Source organism: Telopea speciosissima, chromosome 5 (genome assembly GCF_018873765.1).
Source record: "Telopea speciosissima isolate NSW1024214 ecotype Mountain lineage chromosome 5, Tspe_v1, whole genome shotgun sequence".
Classification (NCBI taxonomy): domain Eukaryota; kingdom Viridiplantae; phylum Streptophyta; class Magnoliopsida; order Proteales; family Proteaceae; genus Telopea; species Telopea speciosissima.
Window position 1 is genome coordinate 28,831,001 of NC_057920.1, and position 13,690 is coordinate 28,844,690.

At 41.4% G+C, this 13,690-nt stretch overlaps 2 protein-coding genes across 3 annotated transcripts in view; one reads left to right on the forward strand and one right to left on the reverse strand.

Annotated features, from left to right (window-relative positions):
- Positions 1-13,690, forward strand: part of LOC122662149 (probable serine/threonine protein kinase IRE) — a 109,093-nt gene that overhangs the window by 13,564 nt on the left and 81,839 nt on the right. The window lies entirely within an intron of this gene.
- On the reverse strand, positions 3,352-5,084 carry LOC122662151. Its single transcript, XM_043857716.1, has 3 exons — positions 4,879-5,084; positions 4,714-4,785; positions 3,352-3,484 (listed from the first exon to the last, which is right to left on the reverse strand). Exons 1-3 carry the CDS (start codon positions 4,993-4,995, stop codon positions 3,359-3,361), a joined length of 315 nt encoding a protein of 104 aa, XP_043713651.1. The 5' UTR covers positions 4,996-5,084; the 3' UTR covers positions 3,352-3,358.

Genomic DNA, 13,690 nt, shown 5'->3' on the forward strand with positions numbered 1-13,690 from the left:
TCCACTTTTAAATACAATCCAAGCCTAAGGGCAAACTGGTAATAAACCAGAATTTTCAAGGGTCAATTGGGTAGTCAAATAGGGGAATGTATTAAAAGGTAATGGCAGTTCCGTAAATAACCAGAATTTTGCACGGGCCTTTTTGGTAAACAAAAAGCAATGGGATGCAATAAGTAAAATAATGGCTATGGAGAGTGGCAATCTTGTAAATAACCAGAATTGTTAAGGGGCTCTTGGGTAGATAATTTAGATGAAATCTACTTACAAATACCACCCAAGGCAAAAGGGTAATGTTGGAATGAGCAGTAAAATAAGGACAAAGGTAGATAAGAAAAGATGATAAGGGCATAAAAAGGAACTTAAAGAATAAAATAAAACGCTAGGAATAAAGTAGAGTAACCAAAAAGGAAACCAACTCATAAAAGGAAACCCACTTTGAGATATTGGATGTCTTCCTCACGCAACCAGCCAAAAACAATATAACGCTGTCTTCAACAGTTCAACCTCACGATGGGAGAAAGAACTAACCACAAGAGGAAAACGAGCCACAGAGGAAAACGAGAACCAGCAGCCAACTGATTCTTCGATCAGAAACAGCAGCAGCTCATGGAGAAAATTAATGTAATCTCCAAAAACTCAGATCAGAAAGCAGGGAAAGGAGGAGGCGGAACAAAAGCTGCAACTTCAACCTGCAACTCCAATCTGGCGGTAGGGGAACAACAGCGATAAATATTTGACTCCGTGGAAGAACAGCTTCAATCGAACCAGCAACAACAAAATACCAGCAAAGAATCGATACCACCAGAAATCAATAGCCAACATCAGAGAACAAGAGCCCATCCAACAACTAAGCCAAGCAACACTCAGCAAGACGAAAACCAGAAAATCAGAGATCTTCCTCACGATAAGCAAAGAGAAACTGAGCAAAAATAGGGCAGGTCCTGAACTCCAGCCCCTCGATCACCGTCAAAAAAGGGATTGCACCTTCAACGAAAGCAGGTTCTTCAGAAGCATCTACAGCCCGGAACCAGGTTCTTCATTAATCGATCAACAAATCAGTATTTAATCTGCAACTCATCTGAAGAGCAGAAATCAGATTCGAAATCTGATGTAGAGTTTTCAGAATCGAATAAATGAATTGAGTACATGAAACCCTAGTTCTTCTTTTTCTATGAACTAGGGTTTTCTTCTTCAAACCAGAAATTAAAATAGACTCTCAAAACAGCAATCTTGGAGAGAATCAGTCACTGGTTGCCTAGCTTTGATACCATGTAGAAAACCTAGGACCTGTAACCAGTAACTTGAGAGAAGAGAAAAATGAGAGAATAATAACTTGTTGTCTTTATTGATAGGAAGGCCCCTAGAGGGGAAATTACAAATAGAAAGGGGAACTCCTAATCAGATTAAGAATTCCTAATCATGATAGGATTCCAAGTTACAATAGGAAAAGAACTAGAACTAACAACTCAAACTGAAACTAAGACTAACAACTCACAGTAGAATTAGGACTTGATATAATTAGAAACTAGGACTCCAACTAGGACTAGGAAAATAGAAGATACACATATCTACCAAATCACTGTTCACATGAACAGTGTCACATGAACAGTACTTCTCAACAAAAAAAATATATTTAAAAAAGGTCTTGATGGATTCGAACCACCATCCCCTTGGAACATGCTTGAGACATCCTCATGTTCCAAGTGCTCTACCAATTTGAGCTAAAGACCCAACAAGTAAAGTTTGAAATTTACAAGTAACCATGAGACCATGCCACAAACCATGCTTCAATGATAATACTAAACACAATCAACCATTTCATTCTACATGTCAAACAAAGTCAGAATAAACAAATAAAAGAAAAGAAAAGAAAAAAATATCACAAAGCAAACATTAATAGATCACAAGTGGTAATCCAATGGAAGCAACAGAATTTCGTCAACACTTATCCAAATTAATTAGCTGTGCTGTAGCAAATTCATATCATGACTCAACATTATGTATGTAATCCAGTGATCCACCATGATGACTCAACATATGGATAACAGAGAGAAATATTGACAGTGGAAAAATAATAGAGGGAGAAGAAAAAAGAGAAGAGATGGTGATCAGATGTGGGGAAGCTTGTGGTGGGTCTTTTTTGAAACTTTGAATGGGGAGAGCTTAAGTGTTCAACAGTCCAAAGAAAGAGCAAAGATTGTAGAGTCTTTTGCAAAGGATAGAATGAAACAAGTTCCATATCAAAATCCTCAACTCTTTGTAACAGGCTTTGCAAAAGATGAACATGTAGTCAGTGAAACTGAAGACGCAACACCAAAATCCTAACAGGAATTGACAGCAAACCTTCCAGCAGAAACCTTCTTCAGCCTCAGCAACACCAAAATATGGTTCTCATTTCTCAAAGTGGGTGGAGGAGGTCCTTATTAGATACCTCTGGAAGAAAATATTTTAGTACCACTCCCCAAAACTGAGAAAAGTAAGAATGATGTCATGGTAACACAAAAATTCCATCAAATTCCTCAACTTGGTTCCAAAATCCAATAGGAGCTGTCACAGGAAAACAGGCCCACCGACTGCTTCTCTCCCTCCCTTGCACTTGACCCATGAGTCCAGGACACAACTACCACAGTTTCAAGATCAAAGAGCAACCGCAAAATGATAGGTTCAATCTCCAAAATACCATAGCTGGTTGATCCAATGAGAACCATGTCATGATAAGAAAAATGGATGCATAATTTCCATGTCTACCTTCGACGTTTCCTATAGCTAGTTTATGGGACTTCCCAATGCTTTGTGAATCACAGTGACATAATCCAGTCCCAAGTGCAAATGGCAGGTTTCATCAAGCCACAAACATTGACCAAATTCTTTTTATAAACCTATACAAGCAGTGGTGGAAAATGGACAAAGCCTATCCTAGACAGCCTTAAAGTAAAAACTAACAACATTACCTTGTAGTGGATAAAAGCAAGCAAGTGATTGCCATTTTGGAAACAGTAGATAATTTGAACAACAACAACTACAAATCCATACAAACAATTTGGAGGAAGAAACTTTAACCGAGGAGAGAACAAGGTTGATGCACACAATTAAGTGACAGTTAACACAAGCTGAGCAAAGAGTCATACAGTGCAAAAGCTCTGGCAGGTAATAGGTACAAACTCTACAAAAAGGTACAACCAAATTCTCATGTACAACAATCTGTCACATAGTGAATTATTGATAATTAGTATTAGAAAGAACCACAACTTCCTCACCTTTACAGTAATGTACTCTTCAAAGGACTCTCTATACTTTCCATAGAGCTGTTGGGCATAATCATGAGGGGGCTTCTGAGTGCATAATCTTCAGCCACTTGCTAGCCTGGCAGAAGGAAGGAAGGAGTGGGTTTAGAGTTTACTGACCTTGTTACTAGAGAATGATCAAATTTATGATTGATAGGTTGGACAATTAGAGCACCATCTACTCCTGCTTCTCCCATGCACTGCAGTAGCAAGCAAAGGATAATCAATGACCACATAAATATCACTTTTGTGCTCTTCAACTAAATATACAGTAATACCCTGCCCCCAATTGGTCATAATGATATCTTATTGATGAGGGAATATAATAGGAGAGAGAACAAAACACCAGCCATAAAGTGAGGCCAGGATATGTCAAACTTGCACCTCAGGCCAGTTAGGCATTTATTTTCCATTCATTCCACTCTTTGCAAACACATCTGCCAAAACAGTGATTTAGCTAGTATAGATCCCCTCCCTTTCTTTTTGCAGGCCCCATAGGAACAAAAGCACTGCATCAAATATTGGATGGTAGTTGAAGTCGGGACTCAACCCTTGGTCCTAAGTACATTCCTCCAGATTTACCAAGATTACATGTAACCTTAATGAAATCAAATGGATAATGAAATTAATGGTATCTCAATATAGAAGATATAGAATTATCCAACTTTCAATATCCTACTGCATAATTCTTTTATAACTATCCAAATTTATAATGAACCAAACGAGTCGAGTCAAGGATGTGCAGCAAAACTAATTTCCTCTAGTTTAAAGTAACCACCACACATTTTGTACAATGAAAGTGAATTAGCTATCCCTAGTGTGCAAGCAAGGACAAAATCAATTCACATCTCTTAATGAATTTCTATGATATAGCAGATGTTGAAAATCGTATCTTTAAAGACCCCAAAAGTCGAGGACTAAAATTAAATTTAATTAAACCTTATCAGTGACCGAGAATGGACAAAATCCAAAATTTATGTTATACACTCAGTAAATGCAATTGTCACTCTATAATACAGATATGACCAGAAAGGAAGAGCTGTTGCAAGGACAAATCACAATGATCTCAAAAATGAGTTGATAGAAGTAGAAGCAATCAGAAGCAGACTCAATGACCTCATTTAAGAGTTCATGTACTGGAAGACAATCACAGGTGAATCCACTAAATTGATCTCCAACTCAGTTCACCAGAACTGAAAATGGAAAACAACTCAAAGTGTATTTCCAAAACCAAACAAATTTGAAATTATTTTGTAAATTAGAATTTGGAACACAAACTTCATTACTTCCTTGAAGCAATGGAATTTATTCTGCATCTTCAAATACCAGACAGTTTAAAGTTGGGGGGGGGGGGAAGAAAGTTAGATAAGGAAACAAATGCCAATAAAAATAAGACGAGGAAATGCTTATAAGAGAGAGCCGCACGCACCTTAAGCAAGAAATCAACGCTTCCTGGTAATGACGGTTCTTGGCCTGGGAAATAAGGGTATTTGTCGGCAGCCTACCCAGAAAGAGAAACAAAAATGGTGAAAAAAAGAACGAGACAAATAAAATTAAGCAGAGTTGGGGTTTATTCAAATTTGGGTATTTTCACCTCTTCAGGGGAAGCCCAGACATGCAAATGAGAATCAATGATTTTGGGATGAAAAACCCTCTCAGACCCAACCATTGCCATCTTCGTAGCAGAGCTTCGAAATCTGAGATTCACCATGGAAGGTTTCGGACGTAGCGAAGAATAAAAATGGAAATGGGAGGTCCAAACCGATGAAAGCAGAGGTTGTTTCAGGCTTCTTAGTGCCGTCATGAGTCCATGAATGCCAGGTCTCCTACCATTTAAGGGATTTCGAAGATGCAGAGACTAGGGATTGTGCAATGAAAAAAAGAAGAAGAAGAAAAGAAGAAGAAGAAGAAGAAGAAGCAGAAGAAAGCAATAGAACTAACCCTAGATGGCGACGACGAGTTGCAGGCGGTAGGAGATCTCGAGCGAGCGAGCTTGAGGTTGGAGAAATCAGCACTGGAACTTGAGAGCTTGAGGTTCTTGTAGAGGTTGGAGAAATCAGCGCTGGTGACGACGAGTTGCAGGTTCTTTGTCTCCTTCCCCGTATTTCACCATGGAGGTTGAGAGAGGAGAGGTTTTAGGGAAGGGTCGAGTGAGAGTTGAGGGAGAGGAGACCTTTCTTCGGCTCCCTTTCTTTAAAACACGGGTAACACTTTTGGATTTTGGACCACAAAGTGGTAATAACAACAAATTGTTGCTATGTCAAAAAGGTTTTTTTAGTCATGAATTGTTATAAATTTTGATTTTTGTTATCAAAAACACCTGAAACAAAACAGGTTTATCAAACGGTTTTTCTGTGCCATTTGTGTGCTGGGAACATTATTGGCACAGAAGCAACAGAAACAAAATGTTATCAAACTGTCCCTAAGATTATGGACATGAAGAACAGAAGTTAGAGAAATAGATAATGTAACAGGGATACTGCCCTTACCAGAGATGGAGGAAAGGGAGCCATCAACTACCCTAACCTTATCCTTACCAGAACAAATGGTATAGGAATCATAATAATGGGACGTACCAGTCATCATAGTACTATATCTCGCGATATATCGGTATCTCGGGCCTACCGAGATATCCGAAATATCCGAGATATCGCGAAATATGACCGAAATATTGCATTTTTTCTGCAATATTTCGGGGGTCCATCTCAGGGGGTATTTGGCCATATCTAGGCCTGAAACTTCATGGACAACCTTATTTAAGCTTAATAAACACATTTAAACCATAAAATTGTAAAAATGTGAATTCAAATTGGTGTTTTGGGTTTGCACCCTTGATTGACATACGGTCGACGACTCTAATGTATAAATAGCTAAATACACATAGATTAATGAAATCACAACTAAAGTTACAAATTACAAGTGCTAAACTGCTAATAGTAGTTGCTGTGCCTCCCTGGATCAATCCCACTCATGCCTCGCTGGAGTCGACGTCCATTGCTCTCTATTTGAAGGACATATGTGGACCACGGTATAGAATCAGAGAAGAAACGAGTGTAGTCATCCACAAGTGTCACGTAAATGGAATCATCAACATACTGTAGGTAACCTATCCTAGGATATAAACTAGGGTTACCAATCGATCCAGTCCGTGAAGAAGATGATCCACTGTGATATGATGTTGGCGCCGGCGCAAGAGGCGATGGCATTGGCTGCATGTATGGCTGGTGAGGTTGGTAGCTAGGTCCGCTAGGGTATGCAAAGATGTTATCTACAAAAGATGATCCAAGTATGTCCCTGGGACTGGACTGTAGTCATAGTCCCCTACCCCACTAAATCGCCCATATGATGATGATCCATATCCATATCCACCGTAAGGTTGTGATGCACCATAATCCGATGCCAATGGAGTGGTATGTGCGTCAAAAGATGGGGCACGCCAATGTCCAGTCGGTCCTCCCTCCCTATCACCCATACTCAAACCACCAACAGAGCTAGATAGGTTATCAATGTCCATGTGATCAGGTTGCAACTGTGTTTGTCGACCTCTATGCTTCCTGTTGTATGTATGTAGGGGGCCTCTCGAGGGTGGGGGTGCGGGGGCACGTGCTCCGTGGTCCGTATCTTGTGTGGCATGATCAAACTGTGTCTTTCCAGTGAATCGGAGTGGCTCTACAGGTGTCGTATCCTGGGCCTCCTGGCCTACCACATAACGCTCTCGCATCTCGTCAAATTCTTCACCAAGATCACCACCACCAACATCACCACCACCATTACCACCACCAAGATCACCATCACCACCACCAAGATCACCATCATCACCATCATCACCATCATCACTATCATCATCATTTGAGGACTTAGACCAGTCTTCATCATCGCAACATTGCCACCAGGTGGGCTGGAATGGTATGGGTGAGGCTTCCTTGCATGTATCGACCTCGTCACCATATACTGCTCCACATCGCACCAATCTCAAGCTATCATGGGGTCGGGCCTACCTCCCTCCTCATCCAACACCGGCTCACCTCTATCCCTCACCCAATCCACAATAGGGTCCTTATCGTCTGAGTCAACTTGAAAGATGTCAGCTAGATCAATGGTGCCCCTCTGTCCCTCATGTCCCATGCGTATGTGTTGCAGTTTCAGCCTCAAGTTGTAGTGCACATACACCATGTCAGGTAAACGTTGAGACCTCAATCTGTTGTGCCTCTTGGAGTGGATGAGTGCAAAGGTACTCCAGTTCCTCTCACAACCAGATGCAGAACATGTTTGGGCAAGGACTTTAATTGCTATTCTTCTTAAGTTTTCAGCCGATTCCCCATACAACACCCACCATTCAGTTGCATTACAAGTTTACAACAAAAAAGACATGTGTCAAATGTTGTTTCAACTTTCAACTTTCAAATTTCAATACATATGTAATTTAAAACTTAAAAGAATTACCAGCATCACCACGTGTTTTTTATATATTTTTCTTAATTTCCGAAAATTAAAAGAATTATTTAAGAGCAGAAAAATAAATCCGACACTGTGAAGCCGTAGATCGGCCATTGGTGTCTAACATATATTTAATTCATTACCATCTAAGTCATTTTACCCCTAATTATTTCCTATTTTAGTTGTAGGAAAATGAATTTTTAAAACTAGAAAAAAAATAAAAAAAATACATATGGGAAAAAAATTTCGACACCGTGAGGCTGTAGATCGGCCTCCGGTGTCTAACATATATTAATATCATCAACATCCAACAACATTTGTACAAAGTATTTTAAAAAAAAATAGTTTTAGAGAAATAGAATTTACCTTAAATAATGAAAATAGGCTTGGATGATGAGCTTAGATGACCCTCCGACGTCTTCCCGGCGACAAGGAGCTTCAACAATGCTTGGATGAGGCTTGGAAGGGAGGAAGAAAAGCAAAAAATGAGGAAGAAGAGAGAAAAATTGATTTTTAGCAGCTCTCGGTCGAAATATCGACCAAGAGCTGCGAAATATGGTATAAAAGGGGCCTTAGTGTGACACTATTTGTCACTTTTTCAATATCTCACGATATATCGTGAGATCCACGATATATCGTCGATATCTCACGATATATCGACGAGATATTGTATTTTTTGATTTCGGAAGTGTTTCGTATCTCGGACATGTCGAGATTTACGAAATATGGCGATATATCGCCGATATATCGCGAGATTTTATACCATGCCAGTCATGTGGTTAGTGGCACCAAAGTCAATAACCCAAGACTGGGTTGCAGTAGAAGCTGAGGTGGAAACCTGCAAAGCTGAGGATGAAGAGGAGCTAGCCACTGTGGGTGTAGGAGATGTGCTCAGCTGTGACATGACCCTGCGAAACACTGCATCAGCCAAGGTGGAGTCATCCTGTGTAGCATCTAGTTCAGTCATCACAGAGTGTGCACCTCGAGCTCCCCCTCTATGGCCACCACAAGCACCACCTCGTGTACCAAGAGGACGGCCATGAAGAGTCCAACATCTATCCTTGGTGTGCCCAGATCTCCCACAATGATCACATTTAAACCTATCTCTGCCACCGCCACTAGCACCACTTGTCTCTACTGCTCTGTCTTCCCCATGGTTAGGCCCCTGGCCTCTACCACCGCCACGGGTGTCCCGAAAAGTGGAAGAATTGAGAGCTGATTTCTCAAGAGATGATGTTGGAGCTGGTGCCATAGCAACACACCGAGTCTCCTTACTCTGTAAATAGCCACAAACCTCATCAAGAGATGAAAGAGGGGACCGGCCTAAAATCTGGAGCCTGATTAGCTCATAATTAGGGTTCAGGCCACCAAGTAAGGAAAAGACATGCTCCTTTTCAAGAGTGCGATACACCTTTGCTTCATCCTCTGGGTTGGTCAACTGGAGGTCCCTGTAGTGATCATACTCCTCCAAGAGACTAATATAAGCACTGTAGTACTCAGAAATGGTCTTGTCACCCTGCCTCATTGAATTAATCTTTTGGTGAAGCTGATAGACCTTGGCAGAGCCACCTACCTTGTCATAGGTCTGAGAGACACTGTCCCAAATTACCTCGGCAGTTTCCTTTTGCATAAACCTTCTCCCAATCTCGGGCTTCATGGAGAAGATTAGCCATGTCATGACTGTGGAATTTTTTCGGTCTCCCATTTATCATAGCCAAGGGAGCCTTGCTCTGGGGCTTTAGTAGCACCTATAATGTACCCAAGTTTCCCTTTGCTCTTAAGAGAAAGCTTCACAGAGTGTGACCAGTCCAAGTAATTAGTACCATCAAGCTTCACGATGGAAATCTGAGGATGTGAAGTCTTATACACAAACTGAGGGGCTGTTGGAGTAGGCTGTGAGTCAGCCGAACCAAGTCCAGAGGTTTCCTAGTCAGCCATGATGTAGGGAAAATGGCACTTGACCATAAACAAGAGTACCAACAAAAAGTGGGGAGTACATACTCAACCCAAATATGGAACCCAACACATAAAACAGATTCAGCAAGGAAGAAAATCCATGAATCTTGATAAAAAAACTTCACCCTAACATTCTCCAAAGGATAACACCAACTGAAACAAGCTTAATCACTTCACACAAGCTGTTTCTATGCATTTCTCAACCAACATAGCAGCATATTGCAGTCCAAATACAAGAAGAACAAAAAATCTGCAGTCTCGACTTTACATGGGCAGGAAAAGAGATTCCACGAAAATGAGTACTACCCAAATAGGTCTTTCAAGCTGCAAGGAGGAACATATGGGACTAAAAGAACACTTTTGGGCGATTCTAGTGAGCCAATCCAAGGCTTAAACCCATGCCGATAGAGAGAGAACCAGGAACTTCAGGTTGAGGCTGGCGGTAACTCTAGCAGTGGCTGGAATGGCTTTAAAACTTCAAGGGAGCTTTAACAAAGCTCAAATAACATCTTCAAACACCTGAGTAGGTTATTTCGAACCTATTTCATGCTCCTATAACAGATTTTTTACATTGGTGTCTTCTCCTTGAAACCCTTTGAGCCCTAGGATTTCAAAGAGAAGAAAAAGAATAGGAGAAAGAGGCTGAATAAAACTCTCAAACCTCAAGCTCTAATACCAAGTTGGATTTTAGGTTAGGGAAGCAAGTAAGAAAGGAAGGAGATGATGGAGAAGGAAGAAGAAGAAGAAGAAAAAGATAAGAGAGAAGAGAAGAGTGTATTTCGGTGGAATATGTTGTGTGTGAGAGTGAACTCTCCACACCCATATTACTTCATTAATAGACTTTGAGAATATTATATACACCTCCCTAGGGAGGTAAAAGATAAGAAAGGTAAGAAATAGAAAATACATAATGGGGACACTAGATATAAGACTAGTTCCCAAACTACCCTTATCATATGAGTTCTAACAACTCTAACAAATATCCCATGTGTTATTTTTCTTTAAAGCCTTCATTTCTTCTACCATGGCTGCTTTCCACTTTGCATCTGCAAGAGCCTCCTACCAATTGTGTGGAATGCAAACAGTGGAAAGAGAAGAAACAAAGGTACGATAGAAAGTAGATAATGCATCATAAGTGACAACATGAGATATGGGGTGTTGAGTGCAAGACCTAATTCCCTTACGATAAGCAATAGGTAAATCAAGATCAAGAGAAGGTTGAGGAGAAGAGGGATTACCAGTGGAGCTCGGATCTGGCTCAGAGGACTCCAACAGAATAGGTTTAGGTGCTGTTGTGGTGGAGATCCCAACTTGCTTTTTCTTTGACTGCTTTCTATGAAAGACTTTGAGGTTCGGAACATCAATCAGCCTCAGCCTTTTAACCTGAGAAGTAGGCTCCCTTGTGTTGAAATATCAGTGTTCACAACATTGTTACCGTGGACAGGAAAGGGTGAAGGAACACAAATAGGGAGAAAAGGTTCCTGGACAGGCACATCTTCACTATTGCATTCCCCCTGAAGAGGTGCGAGGAATAATAGGGGACTGATTCATGAAAGACAATATCCATACTCACCACAGTATGGCGAGCAGGAGGAAAGTAATACTTATAATCCTTCTGTGTGGGAGAATACCCAAGGAATATATACTGTAAACCGCAAGGTTCGAATTTTCCAGGGGAATGTGTGTCATGGACATAACACACACAACCAAAGGTGCAATGAGGGACAACAAAAGAGGAAGACCCCTCCAAAACCTCAATAGGAGATCGAGCACCCAAAAACCGAGTAGGCATGCGGTTTATCAGATAAGCAGCAGTGAGGACAGCATTACTCCAGTACTGTGAAGGAACATGATGAGCAAACATGAGTGCACGAGCGACCTCCAAAAGATGGTGGTTCTTTCTTTTGGCTACCCCATTTTGGGCAGGAGTGTCAACGCAGTTGGTTTGGTGAATGATTCCATGATCAGCCAAATATTTTGGAACTAGCCCTCAGTGTATTCAGTACCATTATCACTCCTAAGATTTTAATGGTAACTTGATACTGGGTCTGAACCATTTTATGAAATAGTTGGAAACAACGGAATACTTCACTCTTATGTTGCATCATATAAACCCAAGTGATACGAGAATGACAATCTATGAAAGTAACAAACCAACAGTGACCAGAAATGGAAGTACGACAAAAGGGACCCCACACATCAGTATGAACCAAATGAAAAGTAGCACTGCTTCTTTGATTAACTAGAATATAAGTAGACCGAGTTTGTTTGGCCCTAACACATGCCTCACAAAAAAACTCAGTTCGATTACATTCTTTAACAAGTTTAGGAAATAAAAGAGACAAGATCCCTAGAGGAGGATGGCCCAAGTGGCAATGCCATTGATACAAAGTAGTAGAAGAAGCTGAATGAAGCTGAGGAGGAATCGAATGAAGCTGAGAAGGCAAGGCTGTTTATGTAGAAGCACCCTCAAGCAAGTAGAGACCACCATGCACCCTACCCAAACCAATCGTCCTCTTATGCTCCAGATCCTGGAAAATACAATGATTAGGGAAAAAGGTTACTTTACAATTCAACTCTCGAGTTAGACTACTAATGGAGAGAAGATTAGTAGTAAAATTAGGAATATGCAGTACAGAAGACAATGTAAGAGAAGGAGAGCAGCTTATGGAACCCTTCCCAGATACAAAGGAGAGAGATCCATCTACTACTTGAAGTTTGTCTTTTCCAGATGAAGGGGTATACTTGTGAAAGAAGTTGGAAGAACCTGTCATGTGGTCAGTGGCACCGGAGTCAATGATCCACGGAGTGGAAACAATTGATGCACAATGACCACTGAAAGGAATACCTGACTGAGCAAAATGGGAACCTGAAGAGGCCGGTGCAGAGGCAGGGAGGATGCAGCGGAAGGCCTGTAGCTCCTTCGGAGAGAGACCCAATTCGGTAGGGGGTGCAGTGGCAACTGTCTCTGTGTGATTAGCCTTGGTCTTGGGTTTACCCTTGGCTGGACATTTGGCTTCAAAGTCAGCAGGCTTTCCATGGAGCTTCCAGCAAGTAACCTTTGTATGGAATGGCTTGTTGCAATGATCACATCGAACAGCCTCTTTCGAAGAGGCACCCAAATGAGAGGAACTATCAGTAGTGGGAGTAGGGCTGGCCCCAACCTGGAGGGCTGATCGATCAATAGTAGGATTGTGCAGCATAGCAGCTCGGTGATTCTCCTCTGTATGGACCAATGCATAGGACTGCTCCAAGGAGGGAAAAGGAGATCTGCTCAAAACTTGAACCCGAATCTGATCGTACTCGACATTGAGACCAGTAAGGAAATCATACACTCGAATCTTGTCCACATGCTTGCGGTATGAAGCAATGTCCGCAGCATTGGTATGCTGGTAGTCGGAATAATGATCAAGTTTCTGCCATAAGCTTCGAAGGACAGCCAAATACTGAGAGACAGTTAGTTCCTTCTGGGTGGTGTCACGGACCTTCTTACGGAGCTCATACACTTGGGCATCATTCCCAAATAATGATCAAGTTTCTGCCATAAGCTTCGAAGGACAGCCAAATACTGAGAGACAGTTAGTTCCTTTACACCAGCCGAGATCTGGGCAGCAGTATCAAGCAACAAGTACCCACTAGAGAGCTCAGATTGCATAGAGTTGACCAAGAAGGACATCACCATGGAGTCATTGGCAACCCGTCTTTCCTGAGTAGGACCTTCCGCAGTTGGTTTCACAGTAGTGCCAGTGATGTGTCCAGTGAGGCCTTGACTTGCAATAGTCAAGTAGGTAGATCTGGACCACATCAAGTAGTTGGTACTGCCAAGCTTAATTGCAGCTGCAAAAGGAAGATTATCACTCCAAGGTTGTCCATCAGAACCAGAGGTAGCGGAGGTAAGGTCTGGACCAGTCATGATGACCCAAAAAAATCTGCAGAATCAGCAGCAACACATAAAAGATTTCTGAAAAATAGTCACAGCAGTAACTCCAAAATATCCGGTAGAAGGAGCTCAA